General features: G+C 41.5%; 1 protein-coding gene across 3 annotated transcripts; it reads right to left on the minus strand.

Annotated features, from left to right (window-relative positions):
• Nucleotides 1-7,709: 7,709 nt before the first annotated feature.
• xylt2 (xylosyltransferase II) lies at nucleotides 7,710-20,834 on the minus strand. 3 transcript variants are annotated; one of them, XM_026324798.2, is made up of 11 exons: nucleotides 20,647-20,834; nucleotides 16,581-17,079; nucleotides 15,953-16,128; nucleotides 14,309-14,511; nucleotides 13,548-13,628; nucleotides 13,018-13,234; nucleotides 12,447-12,623; nucleotides 12,025-12,278; nucleotides 11,712-11,907; nucleotides 11,018-11,351; nucleotides 7,710-10,606 (listed from the first exon to the last, which is right to left on the minus strand). In XM_026324798.2, exons 1-11 carry the CDS (start codon nucleotides 20,776-20,778, stop codon nucleotides 10,284-10,286), a joined length of 2,592 nt encoding a protein of 863 aa, XP_026180583.1. In that variant the 5' UTR covers nucleotides 20,779-20,834; the 3' UTR covers nucleotides 7,710-10,283. The 3 variants fall into 3 exon arrangements, with proteins under 3 accessions (XP_026180583.1, XP_026180581.1, XP_026180582.1); XM_026324796.2 differs by having other exon boundaries at nucleotides 12,025-12,281; nucleotides 20,647-20,828; XM_026324797.2 differs by having other exon boundaries at nucleotides 7,710-10,603; nucleotides 12,025-12,281; nucleotides 20,647-20,825.
• Nucleotides 20,835-21,385: the final 551 nt, after the last annotated feature.

Consider the following 21,385-nt stretch of genomic DNA (forward strand, 5'->3'; position numbering starts at 1 on the left):
TTTTAACTTGCAAAAAAACTGGGCCATCTGTATCTACTATGCTCTTTAGTTTTTGGCAGGCTGTGGCTCTACAAAATGACAAATATAGACGCTAATTGAATTACTCAGCCAGCTTGGTCTTTTTCTAGGCTCATGCATAACACAATACATCCATCCATCCATCCATATTCTGTACCCGCTTTTTCCTGAATCAGGGTCACGGGGATCTGCTGGAGCCTATCCCAGCTCTCTCTCGGGGTACACCCTGGACAGGTCATAACACAATACAATAGCTAATATTAACTTGATGAGTTACTGAAGGTGTTTGAACTTATAAAGGGATCAAACCAATTATCTCTATGTTGCAGCAATGAAATTTACAGTTTGTAGAGGTACAGTTAAAATTGCCTTGGAATTAATATAAAGATATATTGTTACTGTAATAATCAATTCAATTCAACTTTATTTGTATAGCACCAAATCACAATACAAATAATCTCAAGGCACTTTATAAAAACTAAAAACCCAACAAATCCCTTATGAGCAAGCACTTGGCGACAGTGGAGAGGAAAAACTCCCTTTAATGGAAGGAAAAACCTCCAACAGAACCGGGCTCAGTTTGGGTGGCCATCTGCCTCAACCGGTTGGGATGAGTGGATAGAGCAGAGAGAAAAAAACAGCAACAATAAACAACAAATAGACACTGCAGGTTGGTGGGACCAGTAACTGCAGATCAGCGATATACAGCTCCAGGACCAGGGACACCTGCAGAAGGTACAGAGAGAGAGAGAGAGAGAGGGAGGGAGAGAGCACAAACTAGAGGAGAGAGAGAGAGCACAAGGTTAGTGATATTCAATCACAATAGACTAAATCTGTATGTGTACATGTAGATACTTTATTCATCCCCCATTGGGGAAATTCAGATTGTCCAGTAGCTCTTATATTTACTTAAATTGAAATTTCACTATAAAATATAATAAATAGATAAAGGCACCCAGTCAATAACATATCAACAATTACTATCAAACACTCTAATGGCCGTGGGGACAAAGGATCTCCTCGCCTCTCAGTTCTGTAGCTTATGTATAAGCTATATATATATATATATATATATATATAAATTTCCCTTCTCACCCCCTATGGGTGGTGTGGGTGTGTCTTCCTCAATCTCGGGTCCTCTACCAGAGGGCTGGGAGTTTGAGGGTTCTTCGCAGTATCTTAGCTGTTCCTAGCACTGCGCTCTTCTGGACTGAGATCTCTGATGTTGTTCCTGGGATCTGTTGGAGCCACTCTCCCAGTTTGGGGGTCCTTCTTTCTGATGTTGCTGTCACTTGGGATCGCTACATCTACCACTACGGCTTTCTTATTTATATATATAAAAATAAATAAATATATATATGTATATCTGCATTTATTCAAAAGATATTGCACTTACCTGAGATATTTCTGTTTGTGTTTAAACACACCAACCATGCCAATCATAACAGGCCTACATTTCTCATAAAGTTATGAGTCCAGTCAATTCGGGTAAATTTAATTGATTTATTAAAATATTAAAATAGATAAATACATAAAAATTTTTAGACTGCAAGAGGAAACTGAAATTGACCCATTTTAAAGTTAAAAAATAGTTAGACACACAAAGACAGACAACCTCACACACTCACACTCACTCCTACGGGCAATTTAGATTCACCAATCAACCTAACATGCATGTTTTTGGACTGTGGGAGGAAACCGGAGTACCCGGAGTAAACCCACGCATTTCCTGAGAAATGAACATAACAGGAGGGTTAATAGGTGAAATGTGATGCCAGCACATCACATTTCATCTTCTAAAGCTGTTTCTAAAGCTTGGTTTTCCCTGCTGATTTCTTCTTTTATTATCTTCATTGTCATACACTGTTCCTCCAAACGTTTCTCCTTGTCCAGTTTTTTGGTAAGATTCTGGACTTCTTTGTGCAGTTCCTTATTCTGCTGTTTCATGGCATTTTTCTCCACCATCAGGGAATTAAGTGCCATGCCCAGAATGTTTTCATCTTGGAGACTTTTGGAAAGTGTCTCAACTTTGTCCCACAGTGCAGAGTTATCTCTGGCCAGATTCCTTATCTCTTGGATGAGCCCTTCATTCTTCTCCATCTGAGCACACTGCTTTGAAAACTGTTTCTCCAACTCACGGAGATTTTTGTGCAGCGTGCTCTGTTGGTCGACGAGCTTCTTTTTCTGTGTTTTCAATAATTCATGTTGCACCTTAATATTACTCAGATATTCAAGGTTTGCATTACAACCGCGAATATCTTCCACAATTTCACCGTTTCTTTGCTTCAGTGCCTCCACTTGCTCCTTCAGCTTGTCACATTTATCTGTCCAGGCCTCTTCCTTTGCGAGCTTCTTACGTTTCTCGGAGTAGGCTTTTGTTAGGACTTTGTTTTGGGCCATGGTAGTTTTTTCCTCAGCCTCCAGTTTTTTACACGTGTCTTTTAAAAACCCTGTGCTCTGGAGCTGTCTGTTAACTTCCTGGATTTTTTCGCGCAAATCATCATTTTCTTTTTTCAGATCTTCCAAGCGTTGATTATGTGACTCACTGAACTCTTTAGCATTTTCGTACTCGCTGCTACGACGCTCGAGTTCCTTCCGCAGGGCAGTATTTTCACATCTAACGGCCTGATGTGTCGCTTTAAGTGCGTCAGTCATCTTTAAAAAAGTATTTTGGTGCAATACTTTTCTGCCAATTTCCTGGATTTCCTGCCTCAGTCGGTCGTTCTCCTGACCCAGTAGCTGCTTTTCTGTTTTCAGGTCATTGTAGGCTTCACACAAAGCTGCATTCTGCCTATACCTGTCCCTGAGCATATTGACCTGCGCCGTCTTGACAGAGTTCTCTCTACATATCCTCTCTGCTTCCCTGACCACCATACTGTACTTTTCCTCCAAATCACTGGGGACTTTTTCCAACAGGAGGTCAAGTTGCTGTTGGAATTCCCTATTTTCCTCCGCCATGGCTGCTCCTTTGGATTCCAGCTCCCACCTGGTTGTCATTTTGTCTGTCAGGTCTTCAATCTCGTCCCTAAGCAATCGATTCATCGTTTGAAGTGTGTCGCTAGATTTTTTCTTAGCTTGTAACTTTTCATCGAAAGCCTTATAATCTTTGATTTCCTCATTAAGGGAATCTAACGTGTTTTTAAGAGCGCTATGTTCTGCTCTTGCAGCCGCCTCTTTTTCCTGAAGTTCTGAGTATATATTTTCCAGGTTTCCCCGGGAACTCTGAAGCTGTTCCTGGAGCTTCTCAATGCCACTATTGGCGGCACGAAGGTGTTGGTTAATGTAGTCTATGGTTTCATCAATGGATGTTTGTTTACTGGGTCCAGCAGAAGAATAATCAGATTCCTCAGTACGACTCATTTTGTTGGCTTTAAACAGCTGTGGTCGGTTACAACAGGTGCAATCACACAAATCCAGTTTCCTGCAAATACTGCTCGGTGTGTTTGTCCTGGGTATTTAGACTAAAATGAGCGTGACGTCACAGTATCCTAGACACCAAAGGCCTGCAGTTGACGTCATTACCTTTAGCTAAGGTAAAAAATAGCGTGACGTCACACCATTATACAAGGGACATAGGGGGCCTGCATCTGATCGGTCGCCATAGCAACAGACTGCATGCTTTGGCCTAAACTGTTTATTTTTGAATTCATGAATTAATATTTATTTAATATTTATTTTGCATAAATATAATGCACTAGTACAGCAACATCTTACCATAAGGGCCATTAGTAGTGGTCCGGAGCTTTCCATCATCCCACACAGACTTCCTTAGGGAAGGAAGGGGGAGCAGGTGGACTGTAAACAGTTTGAATCTCAGATATTAGTCAGTCAGGCTGAAAAAAACCTGCAGAAAACATTGAGGTGCTTGGTGATGGTTTGTTCATGTATCATAAATAATTGTTTCAGTTAGCAGGAATACGATTCCATCTGAAATCTAGATGGTGTTATGCAAAAAATCAAATTGAAAAAAAAAAAAAAACAAAACGTTGCATTGAATTACACTGTATTAAAAGATGCACAAATAAAGTTTAAATTATCAAATTTGTCTTTTCTTCAACAGTGTATTTCTGATAGAGGAGAGAGAAATGAACAGCAACAATAAACAATAAATTGACACTGCAGGTTGGTGGGGCCAGTAACTGCACATCAGCAATATACAGGTCCAGGACCAGGGACACCTGCAGAAGGTAGAGAGCGAGAGAGAGAGAGAGAGAGGGAGAGAGCACAAACTAGGGGAGAGAGAGAGAGCACAAGGTTAGTGATATTCAATCACAATAGACTAAATCTGTATGTGTACAGATAGATAGATAGATACTTTATTCAACCCCCATTAGGGAGATTCAGATTGTCCAGCAGCTCTTATATTTACTTAAATTGAAATTTCACTATAAAATATAATAAATAGATAAAGGCACCCAGTCAATAACATATCAACAATTATTATTAAACACTCTAATGGCTGTGGGGACAAAGGATCTCCTGACAGTTTCTGTCACACATACTGTCTGTGTCACCATAGACTTAGAGACAACAACTTTCTAGGAATGCAGGGTTCAAGCTCATTAGTGTAAAAATGACACAAATCTGCATTTACTCAAAGATATTGCACTTACCTGAGATATTTGTGTTTGTGTTTAAACACACCAACCATGCCAATCATAACAGGCCTACATTTCTCATAAAGTTATGAGTCCAGTCAATTTGGGTAAATTTAATTGATTTATTAAAATATTAAAATAGATAAATATGTACACATTTTTTTAGACTGCAAGAGGAAACTGGATTTGACCCATTTTAAAGTTAAAAAATAGTTTAAAGTATTTTTTCAGTATGAAACTTCTGCTTGGCTTAATAAGTGTAATTAACATATAAAATAAAAATGATTAATTTCACATATTTGTGGCCTCCCAACCCCCAAAAAACAATGTAACCAATAGACAATTATTGGAATTTTTTGGTTTCTGACACTTTTGGATAATTAAACATGCCCCTGTTCAAACTGACCCAGGAACATCATTGCTGTTCCTGAGAAATGAACATAACAGGAGGGTTAATAGGTGAAATGTGATGCCAGCACATCACATTTCATTTTCTAAAGCTGTTTCTGGATGTCTGTTTCTAAAGCTTGGTTTTCCCTGCTGATTTCTTCTTTTATTATCTTCATTGTCATACACTGTTCCTCCAAACGTTTCTCCTTGTCCAGGTTTTTGGTAAGATTCTGGACTTCTTTGTGCAGTTCCTTATTCTGCTGTTTCATGGCATTTTTCTCCACCATCAGGGAATTAAATGTGATGTCCAGAATGTTTTCATCTTGGAGACTTTTGGAAAGTGTCTCAACTTGGTCCCACAGTGCAGAGTTATCTGTGGTCAGATTCTTTACCTTTTGGATGAGCCCTTCATTTTTCTCCATCTGAGCACGCTGCTTTGAAAACTGTTTCTCCAGCTCACGGAGATTTTTGTGCAGCGTGCTCTGTTGGTCGACGAGCTTCTTTTTCTGTGTTTTCAATAATTCATGTTGCACCTTAATATTACTCAGATATTCAAGGTTTGCATTACAACCGCGAATATCTTCCACAATTTCACCGTTTCTTTGCTTCAGTGCCTCCACTTGCTCCTTCAGCTTGTCACATTTATCTGTCCAGGCCTCTTCCTTTGCGAGCTTCTTACGTTTCTCGGAGTAGGCTTTTGTTAGGACTTTGTTTTGGGCCATGGCAGTTTTTTTCTCAGCCTCCAGTTTTTTACACTTGTCTTTTAAAAACACTGTGCTCTGGAGCTGTCTGTCAACTTCCTGGATTTGTTTGCGCAAATCATCATTTTCTTTTTTCGTATCTTTAATGCGGGACAAGCTTTGATTATGCGAGTCACTGAAATGTTTTACATTTTCGTACTCGGTGCTAATAAGATTGAGTGTCCTCAGCAGGACAGTATTTTGCCAGCTAACGTTCTCATGTGTCGCTTTAAGTGCGTCAGTCATCTTTAAAAAAGTATTTTGGTGCAACACTTTTCTGCCAATTTCCTGGATTTCCTGCCGCAGTCGGTCGTTCTCCTGACCGAGTAGCTGCTTTTCTGTTTTCAGGTCATTGTAGGCTTCACACAAAGCTGCATTCTGCCTATACCTGTCCCTGAGCATATTGACCTGCGCCGTCTTGTCGCTGTTCTCTTTACATAACTCCTCTGTTTCCTTTAACAACGTACTGTACTTTTCCTCCAAATCACTGGGGACTTTTTCCAACAGGTCGTCAAGTTGCTGTTGGAGTTCCCTATTTTCCTCCGCCATGGCTGCTCCTTTGGATTCCAGCTCCCTGATGGCTAGCTCTTTGCCTTTCAGGTCTTCAACCTTTTCCCTAAGCAATTGATTTGTCGTTTGAAGTGTGTCGCTAGATTTTTTCTTAGCTTTTAACTTTTCATCGAAAGCTCTGTATTTTTTTATTTCCTCACTAAGGGAATCTAAAGTGTTTTTAAGAGCGCGATGTTCTGCTCTTGCAGTCGCCTCTTTTTCCTGAAGTTCTGAAAACAGTTTCTCCAGTTTTTTGGAACTCTGAAGCTGTTCCTTCTCAATGCCACTATTGGCGGCACGAAGGTGTCGGTTAATGTAGTCTATGGTTTCATCAATGGACGTTTGTTTACTGGGTCCAGCAGAAGAATAATCAGATTCCTCAGTACGACTCATTTTGTTGGCTTTAAACAGCTGTGGTCGGTTACAACACGCGCAATCACACAAATCCAGTTTCCTGCAAATACTGCTCGGTGTGTTTGTCCTGGGTATTTAGACTAAAATGAGCGTAACGTCACAGTATCCAAGACACCAAAGGCCTGCAGTTGACGTCATTACCTTTAGCAAGGTAAAAATAGCGTGACGTCACACCATTATACAAGGGACATAGGGGGCCTGCATCTGATTGGTTGCCATAGCAACAGACTACATGCTTTGGCCTAAACTGTTTATTTTTGAATTCATGAATTAAGATTTATTTAACATTTATTTTGCATAAATATAATGCACTATTACAGCAACATCTTACCATAAGGGCCATTAGTAGTGGTCCGGAGCTTTCCATCATCCCACACAGACTTCCTTAGGGAAGGAAGGGGGAGCAGGTGGGCTGTAAACAGATTGAATCTCAGATATTAGTCAGTCAGGCTGAAAAAACCTGCAGAAAACATTGAGGTGCTTGGTGATGGTTTGTTCATGTATCATAAATAATTGTTTCAGTTAGCAGGAACAAGGAATACGATTCCATCTGAAATCTAGATGGTGTTATGCAAAAGTTTCAATATTTAGGACCTGCATATACAGACACTGGTATATAACAGGGTAGGTGCTCTCTCCACAGGACAAAGGGAATGATCGAAGAGGACAGATCCAAATCTAATTGAAAAAAAAAAAACAAACAAAAAAAAAACATTGCATTGAATTACACTGTATGGAAAGATGCACAGATAAAGTTTAAATTATCAAATTTGTCTTTTCTTTAACAGTGTATCTCTGTTGTCTTTAATCCAGGTGTGGAAACAGTCAGCCACAATATTAATCACTGACAACATGCAAGTGTTCAGCACCGTGGAGAGTGCCTCTGCTGCTCAAACTGGTCCTATCTCCTGCACCTGCTTTAAAGGAAAGAAAAGAGAACAAGTACACTACTGCATATGAATATAAGACAGAAGAAAACAAAACACCATGACAAAAAACCTTCAGTGAAATTTTTTTATTGAGTCATCAGTTGGAACACCTCTCCTATGAGCTTTTCCAATGGCGTAAAGTGACAGGTTAAAGTTCCCTACCCAGACAAGAGCCACAGAGCCTGGAATTACTCACCAGCGAAACTACTGCTGCTGGTTATCACAGCAGCATGGACGAAGCCTCAACATCGAACCCCCCCCCAAAAATAGAAGGTCTGCTTCAAATCACACTGAACAGCTGGACTGTGCACATACAACACAAGTACAGTTTAACAGAGTGCTGGAGGTGAACTGACACCATTAGCATTTCCTTAAAAACAGTATGGAAAATAATATCTATGCCCATTACTCTGCTCTCCTACCTTGACAACACTGGGGCTTCACTGAAGCAACTGTACTATGCAGGGTAAACAAGGTCACTTCAAAACTCTTAAGGTGGCCAACTGTTATTTAAGAACATAAAAGGTCACATAAAACGAGGTAAAAATGCAAATACAAATGGGGGTGGGGGTTTCACTGTTCTCTGACAAGGCTTTAATTCCACATCTCTGGAAGCCTTATCTCAAAGTAAACAATTATTTTCAACTAAGTAAAGGCAGCTTAGATTTTTCTTAGATATTACTAAAATACAAACTTATACATACAGTGCACTGTTTACCTTTTTTTTTTAGTTGGTGGGGTTACATGTAAATAATAACCAACCAGTGAGGTAAACAAATCCCACAAACACACAGGATGACACTGCATTTAAACTGATAAACAGGAGGTATAACATGATAGTCTACAGGCATGAGTTTACAGTTTGAAAGTCTCACATGTGCTGCCAGGAATATGAGATGACCGATTTGTATTTGTGCAATAATTATGAAGCTACAGTCAGCAGCTGGTTAGCTTAGTTTAGTACATAGACTGGAAACATGGGTACCTGCTAACAACAAAATCCACCAGGACACCCCTAAAGAGCATTATTAAAACATTGTTTCTTGTGGGAAGAAACTATGAGCTAGATTACATGGTCGGAATAAATTGCAAAGCAACCAGCAGGCCTCCAAAAATGATACTGGTTCCAAAAAAGAAGATGAAAATATTGAATATTTGTTTAAATTTTAACAAGCACTTGAATAACTCAGCTTTGCTGGTAGATTTTGTTGTTTCCCCTTGTTTTAGTATTTGAACTAGACTTAGTTAGCCTGCTACTGAATGCAGCTTCATATTTAGTCTACAGGCATTAAAGTGGGACAAATCTTCTCATTTGTAGTAAGTGTAAGTAAGAAAGCAAACAAATGTCAAACTTCCAAAAAATCCTAATTTTCTTATCTTGCTAACTGGCTTTAGTTTAGCAAAATATGGAGCCAAAGGACAACAGGAAGTTATTTTAGGGCTGCAATCAAGGATTACTCATTTACTATCAATTAATCTGACGTTACACTTAATAATTGGTTTCAAAAAATATTAGAAATTGTTGCAGCTCCTATTTCAGTGGATTTCAACACTGTCAGGATTTTAACAGCAGCAAGTCAATGTCCACTTGCTCACTTGTGACCAACTCATCCTCGTTCGCAAATGGTTTATTTTTCACTCCTTGTGTTTGTGCATGTTTTGAGTTGAGATTGTTTTATGAGTAATTCTGAATACAATGACACTATCTGTAACTTTGTTGCTGCAGCTGTCTAGGCACTTCCTTTGACCAGAAAAACTACTCAGTGGCTCTTTTGCAACAACAGACAGCCAAGACAACCTAGCACTTCAACAGGAAACTAAGAGACAAAACAAATACATAAAAATTACATGTTCAAAAATGATATGTCACAGTAAAAACCAAAGAACCTCACTTTCTTTCCTTATACTTTCTCCTAACTCAGGCTACAGTCCAAGTATTTACTGATGTGTCTGTGCAACAGGGAGTGACAGTGCAGTTAATTGTCTTAGAGTGTATTGTAAAATAAAAAACTGACTTTATCATGACTATTTTACTTCTACTCTTTATCCTCTAACCAAGTGACCTCTGTGTAACATCATAGTCTTACAGTAAAGTGCACTTTATCTGTCCACTCCTTTTGCTTACATAATAATGCTTCAAAATAAGCACAATAATATAATTCAGAGGTTCCACTCTCCCTAGAAATGAAGATAGAACTTAGCGAGGAGCCTATTGTTGAGTTTTGACAACTGCTTTCTGATTCTTTCAAAGCAGAGAAAAACTGAAAACTATGCCAAAACAGAGTTCAAACACGTGCAGAGGGCTCTGCTCAAACTCTGACCCAGGCTGACCCTGACTGAAAACCTGTGTGCCATAACTCTGGCATCCATGTAACCATTCAGCAAACAATGACTAGCAATTTTCTGTGTGCAAATTTTCAGCAGTTGTATCCTTTTCTGTAGTCTGTATTATCACTCCACCTAGAATGTCTCAACTCCTTAGTGCAGGAAGATGCCTTGTTGTTTATCTGGCCTTGAGCGCCGTGTTGATCTTGGACAAAATACCCAGTTCACGCAGGTTCTCTTGGAGAGCTCTGGTGTAGGTCCAGCTCTCCCTTTGTCTTCCTGTGTATGTGTTGCAATCTGCAGTCTCTCTTTTCTAGGTGCTACCTGATCCGCCCATCACTTTTGACCAGGCCCAGTTCAGACTTGGGGTCTGGGGACAGGGAGCTCCAGGACGTTTTGGAGCAAGGTTTCAATGCTGGGCAGGAGGAGGTTTCTTTGGTGCACATGTCACCAGTAACCCAGAAGGTCCCCACACTGTTGTCCACCCATGCTTCAAGGGACTTACCCATGAGCTGGGCATTTCGCTGGGCCTCCTGCATGGCAGACTCCTGGGGAGGCAGCTTCAGAACATCACTCAGCTGCTGGAAGCTCTGCTCCAGGTACAGGTTTCCAGGAGGTCCTGCATGCAGCTGGCTGTCCTCTACTGGGGCAGACATGAAAATTTGCAGATGAAAAGCTCCAATAAGACTTACTCAATGACATACAGTTTTCTGTTCCTTGTTAACATTCCTGTGAAAAAACTAAGAAAAGAAAATGGAATTATCAAAATAAGTATTGCCTGTGTGTCTAAATCCTAACATTCTGTAGTTGATCCCTCTGTAGCAGTAAGCACCATTTTTGTCTAAAAGCTACTATAAAAATCAGTGTACTTTTGTTAACATGAACATGCCTACTTAGCTTACCCTATATACACCTTAGCAACCACATCTGCATAGGACTGAGAGTGACAGAAAGGGTAGGATAAATCCACTCATGGGTTTTGTTGATTGTTACAAACCTTTAAACTGGCATCAACACAAACTGAAAATCAACAACCTAAACAAAAAAATCTCACCTTTATGTAGTGGCTCCTTATTTTTAAAGGTTAATGGCATGACAAGAAAACGCACTTCTGCCACACGCTCCCAGTGCTTTAGCACCCGTACTGTCCAAGTACCAGGCCGCAGGGGGCGCTGCAGCGGTGGTTTGTACTGAGTGTATTCAGCATCCACATCCACTGTAATGTCGTAAGATGCTGCTACCACCAAAGCTGGGTCTATCCACACAATAGTGGCTGTGAGGTTAGGACCGCGGGCCCACTTCTGCACTGCCAGGGGTTCATCCAAAGGCCCGATTACCCCACCAAAGTTACGGAAGATTCTTTCCTTTGGATCCCACTCTGTGCCGATCTGTCAGGGAGAAAGATGAAAAGAATTTGTCTGCAGAGGTCTAAAATAAAAATGGTTCAAGTGACACAACACACCAAAACAATGTCCTCATCTTTGACTTTAATATTTTATTTGAAGACAAGGTGACAGAACACGTTAGCACTAATTAAACTTCAGTTTGGATCAGATTAAGACCTGATAATGCCACCCCAATTTTTACATATCAGGGAGAGAATCTTTCTACATAGCAGTTTTCTCGAGGTATCTTCAGCTTTAATGTTTAAGGACAGAAACTTTAAATATAATAGAGCGTATCTGTCCTGAATCACACCCCCAGAACGATGACAAGTATAAAGTCAAGCTCCCACAGATGACACTTACTTCCAGATTCTTGAGTCTTTCAAACTCCTTAAGGTTTGTGTCAAGGACCAGTGTGGCCTGTGGGACTGCCCACATCTCCAGTGTGTCCCTGACCTTTGACCCGACCACCTGGGCTTCCTGATACACCAGGTATCCTTGGAAACGGTCATCATAAAAATACAAGTGTATTGACAGAGGGTAACCTACTGGTTCAAACCTGCGGTAAAAAAAACAAAAAAAAAAAACAGAAAAACAAATACATCACATGAAAACAATATAAACTAACAAATACATCTACTACCTCAAAGCATCAGAAACAGAGCAGAGGGTCTACCTGCAGGCCTCCATGTTGTTCTGAGCAGTTTCCAGACTCTTTAGGCCCAGGCGAAAGAAAGATGTGTAAGCGGTGAGAGCCACGTCACTAAGAGAGTCAGTGCCATCCAAATGCTCAAACAGGCTCTCCCAGTATGCTTTGATGGCAACAGTGCCTGGAGCGTACTGGCCATACAGATGAGTGTCCAGGATGTCAATGGCCTCCTGGTTCACTGTTGACTCAAACTTCCGGGCAAAGAATGTTGGTCGGGTCAATTGCTGTGGATAAGAAAAAGTCATTTGTCTCTAGGACACAGAGCTAAACTGGCTGTAATTTCCTACTGTAATAAGACAGTAGGAAACTACAAGAAAAAAAACAAAAAAAACCACTTCCTTTAAACTGGGCCAGAACAAATCTACACTGCCCCCATCTGGCTCACTTACCTGAATGCGGATGAGGTCTTGTGGTTTGAAGTCATTGGGTGAGCAGCCACACCAGTCAACAATGTGCTTATATTGGCATTTACAGCCCAGCTTACGATTCCAGTTGGTTACACGCAGGTTATTGTCTACCAGGGTGTCACACATACGACTGTTCCCTAGCACTGTGTGGAAGAAGGACTGGGAAGAAAATGCAGGCGTAAACAACATTTCTGCTGCACTGTGCAATAAAACAAAGGATGGGTTTTGTGTGAGAATGAAGTTACTGTAAACTGTCAAAGATATGCATAAACAGTTTTAAATTACAACAGGTCACGCCTCTATAGCTCGCAACAGCAGCAAACAATCCACTGCTCCCTGTCAGCTCTCATTCAGACACACAGGAGATAAACTCCAGTGAAACCTCTTTTCGTCTGGCATCTCTGCTGCACACTATGCCTGAAAGCTTAAAGTATTACATTATCTCCACTGCTAGGCTCTTCTGACTTGGCAGGGGAGGACGAGCCTGAGACAGGCTTGTTTATCAAACTGTCTCAACTACGGCAGATAAACAGACCACCTAAGCCTTACTTACCTCAGCAGGGAGTAGAGCGTAGGAATAGAACTGCTTCAGCCCTTGCACCAGGTCATCTTGGGAGTTGATGACATATTCCACAAAGCGACGGGTGAGCGCAAACCAATCAGAACCACCCGAGACCTCCAAGCCTTCTGGGATGCTGCGTTCACCGAGACGCCACATGTGGTTGTCGCACTCATGGAAGAGACGGTCAAGACCTTGCTTCTTAATAAACCTTAAACACAGAATATGATTGAAAATTATGGGTGGAAGATAAAATATGCAGCACTTAAAGAAAATGATAAATTAAACCATTTCCTCTGAGCTGCCACACAGATCTTTAGGGTTAACAGATCACTGGTAATGAATTTGTTTCATATTGATTAAGTTTATCACTGTTAAATTTATAAATTCTTGTCAAAAACCTGAACAAATGTTAAATGTCCATTCCAAATGTTAAATGTCAAGATGTGTCATGTTTTTTCAGCAACATGCCAACCACAGAAATGTTTTTAGCAGATTGTGTATATTAAGGCCAGTACTCTCACCGAGAATTCTCTCTCCCGTGCGACTTGAGGAAGTTCTTGTCTCTGTGCTGTGACAGGAACGACACCAGTTCATCATTGGTCCTGCAGGAGGGTGTTTTGGAGAATTGAAGAGAGACCAGGGTTCAGTAAAGAAAGATGAAATGTTTCTAAAAGATTCTCTGGAAATTTAAAACTGGATTGAGAGTGTTGTTGCCATGAGTAAAATAAGAGATTCTGAACAGGAGAACACAGGTCTGTGTGTGAGCATCCAACCCCTTGAGATGGTTCAGGAGGACTAGCAGCTGCTTTGATTGGGACTCAGAGCTGCCCCAGAAATATACACTAAACAGCAAGAACAAAATGTAGTGCCTGCTCTGTCATTCTGCGTCTAAAACATTTATTTAATGCTGCTGACAGACTACACTTTTAATACGCTATGGCTGCTACTTTATATTGTTGCCTGTAAAATTCCTTGCAGTTCAAAAGGAGAAACAGAGCTCCCTGCAGAAACAAACAAGTAAGTCACAAAACTGAAAATGACAATCAAAAATAATCTACACAAACTGTAAATGTTGTGGAAGACTAAAATCTTTAAGGACATACACCATAGAAAATTCCAGGGAGGTTAATTATTTTGAATAAAATTATAACCCACCTTGATCACAGTAAAGGATAAATGCAGCTAGTGCAAAGATATTGGGTATGTTTGGGTCTTTGGCGGTTCTACAGTTTATTGTGGAGGTTAACATAATCACTAATGTTGCTGCCCATTGCTGACCAACCTGGTGGGAAAGTCTGTGGCACTGAGATTGATGAAAAAATCCCACTTCCAGTCCAGCATAGACAGCAGGTCCTGCATGCTGCGTAGGTAGGCCTTCAGTAGGCTGGCACCACCCCAGATGGTGACCATCCGCCAGGGCGTGGCTCGTACATTTGGGAACTGCTGGGCTATCTGCAGGACCTCTCGGTGCATGTAGCCAGACCGCTGGAGGATTTCAAAGCAAAAGTCAAATGGTTATATGAGTCAATACTGTCTTTCTGCATCACAAATGTGATCTAGTTTTAGCTTTCTAAAAAAGCCCCACTGATCTGCAGCTGCCACTATGCCAAGACAACCACACAAAGCTGACTCATGTTGAAAGAAAATCAGATCTCAGTAGAACTGCCACATGGTGATTTGTGCTCTGGGTCGTCATCATGACAGAAAGAACAAAAACCTAAACTCACTGTGCCTTGTAGTAAGATGACTGAATTTCTTTCTTCAAAGGATTATAGGTAACAACAAGACAAAACAGATGAAGTGAGATTAGAAGACAGGCAGGAGAAAACCACAGAGCAGGGATTAAACATTAGGATGGAGTAGAACATGAAATGGAAGAAGTCCAGCCCCAAACAGCTGTTGAGCCTTATGCTTATGAGATATTAAAAGTGGTGAGAGATATACTTAGGAGTGAGGATGTGTTCCCACAGGCGGCAGTATGGAGAACGCCAAAATCTTGTTTTTACTTTCAATTGGAGCTAAATTATATTAATTACCATCTAATTAACAACAGCCTGTTTCCAAATAAACACAGCTAATAAAGGTCCTGAAGCGATTAATGGGCTGTTTAAGAGAAAACGACACTTGGAAAGTAATTGTTCAGGGACATGAAGTCCAATTGTGCTTAGTGAAGCACAAACAGTGTACTACTGACTCTGTCCTGTACTAAATAAAGAGCAGACATTTAGTTCAAGGACTACAGATTTGGCAAGAATCTCTGGTATTCTGGCTGTGTTCATGAAGGAAAAGAGGCAACAGAATGACAATCCTGAATTCACAGTCCTTGCTTGTAGTGAAAAAAAAAAAAGAGGTTTGGGAGGTGGAGTGAGGAGCTGGTAGATGGATTCCAGGACAGCTTGACCTGGTTTACAGTCTCATCTCTCAAATAGGCTTTGCATCAGAGATGGATGAAGTTAGGTTAGCAAAGTGTCTGAGATTGTGTGTGTACTGTGGCTGTCCCACTGACTTCCTATTCATCACTGCCTCCAGCGTGCTTCTACCTTCCCTTGGCAGCAGAATAAAGCACCTCCCCAGGACTCGACAACCTTTCCAGCTACACAGTTGCACTGACTATAGGCAGCTGTACCTCTGCTGTGCTCAACACACCTGAGGTCTCTGCCTCAGTATCTCCAGCCATACATTTGTCTTTTGCCTTCCAGCTACATATGATAGCAGGCTTTTCCTCCACTAAATCCAGCCCTGAAAAATAAGCACACTTTACTCTATCCAGGCTAATCCCCTTTACTGCACTGTGAGACCTGTGGGATAAATTTAATCTTCACAATACAAGAAGACCTAACCAGTAAAAGCATTTATGAACTCAGTGTTACCAAGCAGGGAGTCAAATACAGTGTTTAGTGTATGGCAGTAAAGGCACTGGGATTACCTTGTCCACATGGATGTAGTAATAGTGGTCACGATGGTATATGGCTTTGATGAGGCGCTTAAGCTGCCGTACAGCACGGCCATGAACCATCAAAACAAAAGCCACCCTGACAGGATTCTCCACTTTGGACAGTCTGTGGTCTAGCTCACCAACAGCCTGGACTGGATTTGATATACCTGGCCAACAAGAACAGAGATAAAAGATTCAGTCAAGTCTGGAAAGTTTAAAAAAAAACAAAAACAAAACAAAAAAAAAAAAACAGTGTAGGCCTGAAGCCTGGGTATTGAAAAACCTAATCATCAAAAATAATTTTACATGATTAGCAAAGTTGTTAAAATTTTGTATTTGTTTCCAATTATTTCTCTCTAACAAACTTCCCACACACACACGCTGCCAACTGCATTTACTGCAAAGATCATCCAAGCCAGAACAAAGATTTTCAGCATGTTTTTCATAAAAACTGCTCAAAATACTTTTCACATGACACTTGTATACAGATTTATACACGACCTATTTGATTAATCAACTCTGCAGATCTTTAATATTTAGACTGATGCTCACAAAGCTAAAGTGTGTAGACTGCCTGCAACTTTAACACTCAATCTGTGCAAACTTGAAAGGTTCCCACCGAGCTGGGGGCAGAACTGAGGAAGTGCATCTGGCATGAGCTGCCCTGCCTGATGCTGACACACTATGTTGGTGATCTCCTGCTGGCACTGCTGGGACCTGGCACGATGGAGGGCAGACAGGGCGTCCTTGCCTATGATATCGCATTTAGGCACAAAGTCACTGTTGAGGCCTTGGTGTGCCCCGTCCACGCTGCCCGGCTCCCCTGGTATGGCAGTGGCAGGCAACTTAACCACCCCGTCGATGCCAGCACGGGTATCACTGAAGTTACGACTACTGGACAGGTCATGTGGGCCTACAACATCCAGTCCAGTCCTCGTTTTGCCCCGCTCCTGGGGACTTTTCAGCCTGATATTGGGCTTTCCTCCTTTACGGCTGTTCCCTCCACTCCATCTGCCCCTGTTTCTCCCTGACAAAGTCGTGTGAATATCCCCCAGTGTGGTGTCTCTCTTGGGATTTTGGCTGTTGTGGTCAGGCAGCTTAGAGCGTCGTGTTTTTCTCTGAGGAGCGAGAGCAGAGAAGAAGAAAGAAAGAGAGAGATGGAGAGAGAGAGTGACATACAATAAAAAAACATTTTAAATCCAAATCTGTTGCCAGTCATTTTATACGAACATCTTAAACAAACACAACTGAGAAGAGACGTTGAGTCACGTTACAAAAACGCTATACAGTAAACAAAGACTTCCACTAAGACAACAGCAGAAAGAGCCCCAGAGGGGAGAATGTGTTTACTTGGGTTTGTTTTTCATTTCTCTGGTCCCGGTTATTTTTAGGTGAGCATTTGCCTTTTTGTGGAGCTAATCTGCAAAAAGCACAGTTCTGGATAGTCTCACACACCCAAAGACACATAAGGAGCCCAGTCTCACACTGCAGAAATCTCAACAAACCTGTCTGCACCCTCTGATAAAAACTGCATGAAAAACCATATGTTTACATTGTGTATATGCATGGCTGTGTATAAACATAGAATACATAAATACAGAAACCTGTTATATCTGCTGAAGTAATCAATTTTTTAAAAGGTTTGTACTGCAGCAATTTTTGGTTGTCAGGACATTACATAATGGAAAATTCAACTCCAAGTGATGTGATGAACTGTGTGTTTCCCCAGCAGAAAAATGATATAAGGTAAGAACAATTGAAACCAGGTATCAGCCTAAATATTGTGCTCTCATTTAAAGTGTTCAAAATTGTTTACTGTTGGTGTTTTTCTAAGATTGTGTTTCAGTTTCCCAGCTGCACTGTTTGGTTTCAGAGTGTGTGGAGAGAATCAGACTTACTGCAGCACAAATCACACCTCCAAAAATGGAACGCAGACTTTGAAAAAAAAAAAAAACAGGACTTAAGCCATTTCTAAATCTTCTAGCCAAACAGCATCATAGCTTTGGCACACTAGATTAGTGGATTGCACAAAAGGCCCTTCAAAATATGCACTTGGAGAAGCGGAAGGAGAACAGTGAGTGGGCTGAGAGCTTTCTGCCTCTGTCAGATGATGTGGCAGAACGCGGGCTCACTTGCCTCATGCTGACAACCCAGAGACGATGGGAAGAGAAAGGGGGGGGGGGCAGCTGGAGCTGTGTGCGAGGACAAGGGGCCAGATAACAGACTGCCAATAAACCAGATGCCAACCAGTACAGCACAGTCAGCTATTGACTGCCAACTGCACTCTCAAATCAATTACACTAACAGGTATTGTGAAGCCCAGCTACATACCAGTCATTACAGTACAAGCCTCTTTTACATGCTTTACATAGACTTAAGCAACCTGGCTACTGTTAACTTACTGTAGTGTTTTCCCCATGTCCCAGTGTCTCTTCTATTCTGCATCTGGTGTCAGTTTTGATTCAGAAACATATTACAGCATTAAAACAGTTCATTTTTGGTAGCTGATTAGGATTCTAAGCTGTTATACTCAACATTAAAGTTCTGTCAAGTTTCTGGTTGTTTAATACATTCCTTTCCAACAGTACACTTTCTTTTTATGGTGGCCCATATCTGTAAAAATAATATAAACACTAGTGGAAAGAACATGTCACTTAAGCTGCCTGTCAGCTAACACTAAAGAAGGAACTACTTTCTTTGAGGCTGCTTTACGAAACATTCTCACACAGAAGACAAGCATGCAGCACGGGCTAACATTTCAATTTTCCTTATCACTCGTCTTCACAGCTTTTAATTAACACCATCACGTCAAAAATGCATTGATTCAAAGGCAAGCTAGGCAGCCACTTTACGTTCCAATTAAAGTCGAGTGAAACCATATCAGTGTCGCCATCTGCTGAAGTAGGAAACAGCAGTGGGCACTCAGCTCTGGAGGAGAGCACTGGCAAGCAGAGGGTGATACGAGGATGACAGACTGCTTCTTCTGTCCCTACAGCTCCTTCCCTCGTTTCTAAAAGGGCTTTAATATGATGCATGTGGCTAGGTTCATACATGCACAGCAAGCCACTGATTAGGGTAGAGGTGAGCAGTAGAGCATGGAGGAATCCAGCCTCTCGTTCATGTTACCTATATTGGTGAGTCTCCCTGACTGAACACGTATTGTTCAGAGGTGAAGTGATAATTAATGTGTGTTCTAAGGTCTGAAATTTCATTCTGCTTCTGAGTCACCAAACATTCAAAGAAGCTGTGCACTGACATTTTCAGAAATGCCTGCTAACACAGCTGTTGTAAGCTGTCGTGCCCTGAGAATCAGATTCACATTTTACAAGCCACAGCGAACGAACGGAACCTGTTTCAACTTTAAAGTGATAAAAACAAAAAAAAAATCAGTGGTACTGTATGTCCTTCCCACTGCAACCAGTCTGTGTTTGCCTGTGGCACTTCACAGCAAACATAGTTCTGTTAAGATTACCATCCTTGGTGAACTACAATTAACCACAAAGCCCTGCAGACATTTCTCTGTATCTCTGCTGAAGCATGTTTAAGCCTGAATGCACCTGATGATGCGGCAGAGAGCCTGCAGGCTCACAGAGCAAACAGGTGAAGTCAAACTGAACATTTCTGCAATATGATGAAGCAAATGTTGCATAATTTCCTATGTTGTCACAAAGGAACTGGATTACCTAAGTAGTCGTGTAACAGCTCATGGTTTGATCTTAATCATTTATTTGGTTGGCACAGACAGGACACTGATTTCTTACCTGAGGAAACCTCCCCCACTAAAGCAACTGTGACCTGCACCAGAGCCTTCAAACACAGATCTGTAATCTATCGCTGGGAGGAATATTATACACAGTCCATGCTTGTCACATCATGACAGGGAGACAGCACAGTTCCCACCTCAGGTTTCAGCCTGCATTCTTGTGGCTCTATCAGTATCAGTGCACCTCAAGAAATGACTTCTCTACATGCAGTCCTCTACAGGTCACGTCTGTTACCAGCTCACCTTGCCTTACTAAGACGAAACATGCACTGCCTCAAGGTACGGTTCTCCAGGTGTGCAAAGGGAGACGAAGAGATAAGATTGCCACAGAGGCCTGGGCTCATGTGAAATAAACGGTTAGTTTATAATAAGTGGTAAGTAATGGAGCCAACTTCAGCCTTCATCCTCCTTGGGGCTTTGCCATTCAAATAAATAAGAGGAAGAGAAGAAATAATGCACAACAGACAGATGGGACAGTCCAGGTCCCTGAACAGTTTGTTTCAATGAATCATAACAGGGTGTTTTCACATGTTCACACAAAGTTACATCACTTCTCCTTCAGCTGGGCAGTAAAGGTTTCAATAAGCCCAGAGTTTATTAGATTACCTGACAACAAACAGCCAGTGTGGAGACAACGACTGCTTCTTAAACAAGTTACCAGGCACATAATCAGCCCGGTCAGTGCCTGTACTTTCAGCTCTTTGTGTCTGCTACTGGGCCCGCTATCCACCAGGACAGGACGCGGCTGGTCCGGCTCTGTTGAAATGTTTCTGATCCTTTAACTGCTAACTTAGCTAACAGGAGCTAGCGCTGCTGTATCACAACACACGCTGAGCTAAGCTACGTGCTAACGGCTAGCTCACAATTAAACCTTGCCGAATAACTCTCATTTTAGGGATAAAACACATCGAGCGGTTCTTACCTCGGCCTCACCCTCTTCCAGACTTCTCAGACTCCATACCACAAGCCCTTGGATGAGGAGGATCGCTAACGCGGCAGCAATCGCTAGTTTATATCGTCGGAGGAGCTTCTGCACTCGAGCGCTGGCCACCATTTTTCCGACTCCGTTTGACGGGGAGCGCGTGCACGGCGCATTCTGAGCTGCGCGCGCACGCGCGTCGGTCGCGATCCTCAGGTTGGATAAAGACAGTCTGCAAAAACTAAACACACCGCAGATGTTTTAGTGTTGTGTTTGCTAAAATGCTTAATGTTCTCTGATGTGTGTTTCTGTCGGTGCTGTTGCACCTTTCCATTGCTTTAGTTTGATCAGCCAACCTGAGCAAATTCCCAGCTCTATCATTTATTTATTATAAATATAGCATGTACTATAGTGTTTTAATCCCTAGTTCCTTTTAAACAGGCATGTCAGTATTTGTGACGTTAATGTTTGGATAGTCTATATCCTTTGCACTTTTGAATGTCATATGTCCATTCAGAAATCTGCTGATTTGTTGTGTTTAAAATAACCACAGAGAGTAAATAAATAAAAATAACACTAAAACTGGGTCAAACAAATCCACTGGTGCTGGTTAACCTAGTATTGCTTCAGTGCTACACTGACCCACAGGTTAAAATTAGCGTGTGTTGCAGGAGTAGCCTACTGGAAGCCTCATGCATTTACCCTGATGGTTCCCAGAAAAGTACATAAAATAATAATTTAG

The sequence above is a fragment of the Mastacembelus armatus genome, chromosome 8 (genome assembly GCF_900324485.2).
Source record: "Mastacembelus armatus chromosome 8, fMasArm1.2, whole genome shotgun sequence".
In the NCBI taxonomy this organism is placed as follows: Eukaryota; Metazoa; Chordata; class Actinopteri; order Synbranchiformes; family Mastacembelidae; genus Mastacembelus; species Mastacembelus armatus.

Bases quoted from the DNA above. Each gene is read 5' to 3' on its own strand.
- xylt2 (XM_026324796.2), bottom strand. From the start codon at position 20,778: ATGGTGGCCAGCGCTCGAGTGCAGAAGCTCCTCCGACGATATAAACTA. The intron at 11,908-12,024 runs GTAGACCCTCTG...TTTTTACCGCAG, and splicing joins AACAACATGGAGGCCTGCAG to GTTTGAACCAGTAGGTTACC. The intron at 10,607-11,017 runs GTGAGATTTTTT...TGTCTGCCCCAG, and splicing joins TAAGGAGCCACTACATAAAG to TAGAGGACAGCCAGCTGCAT.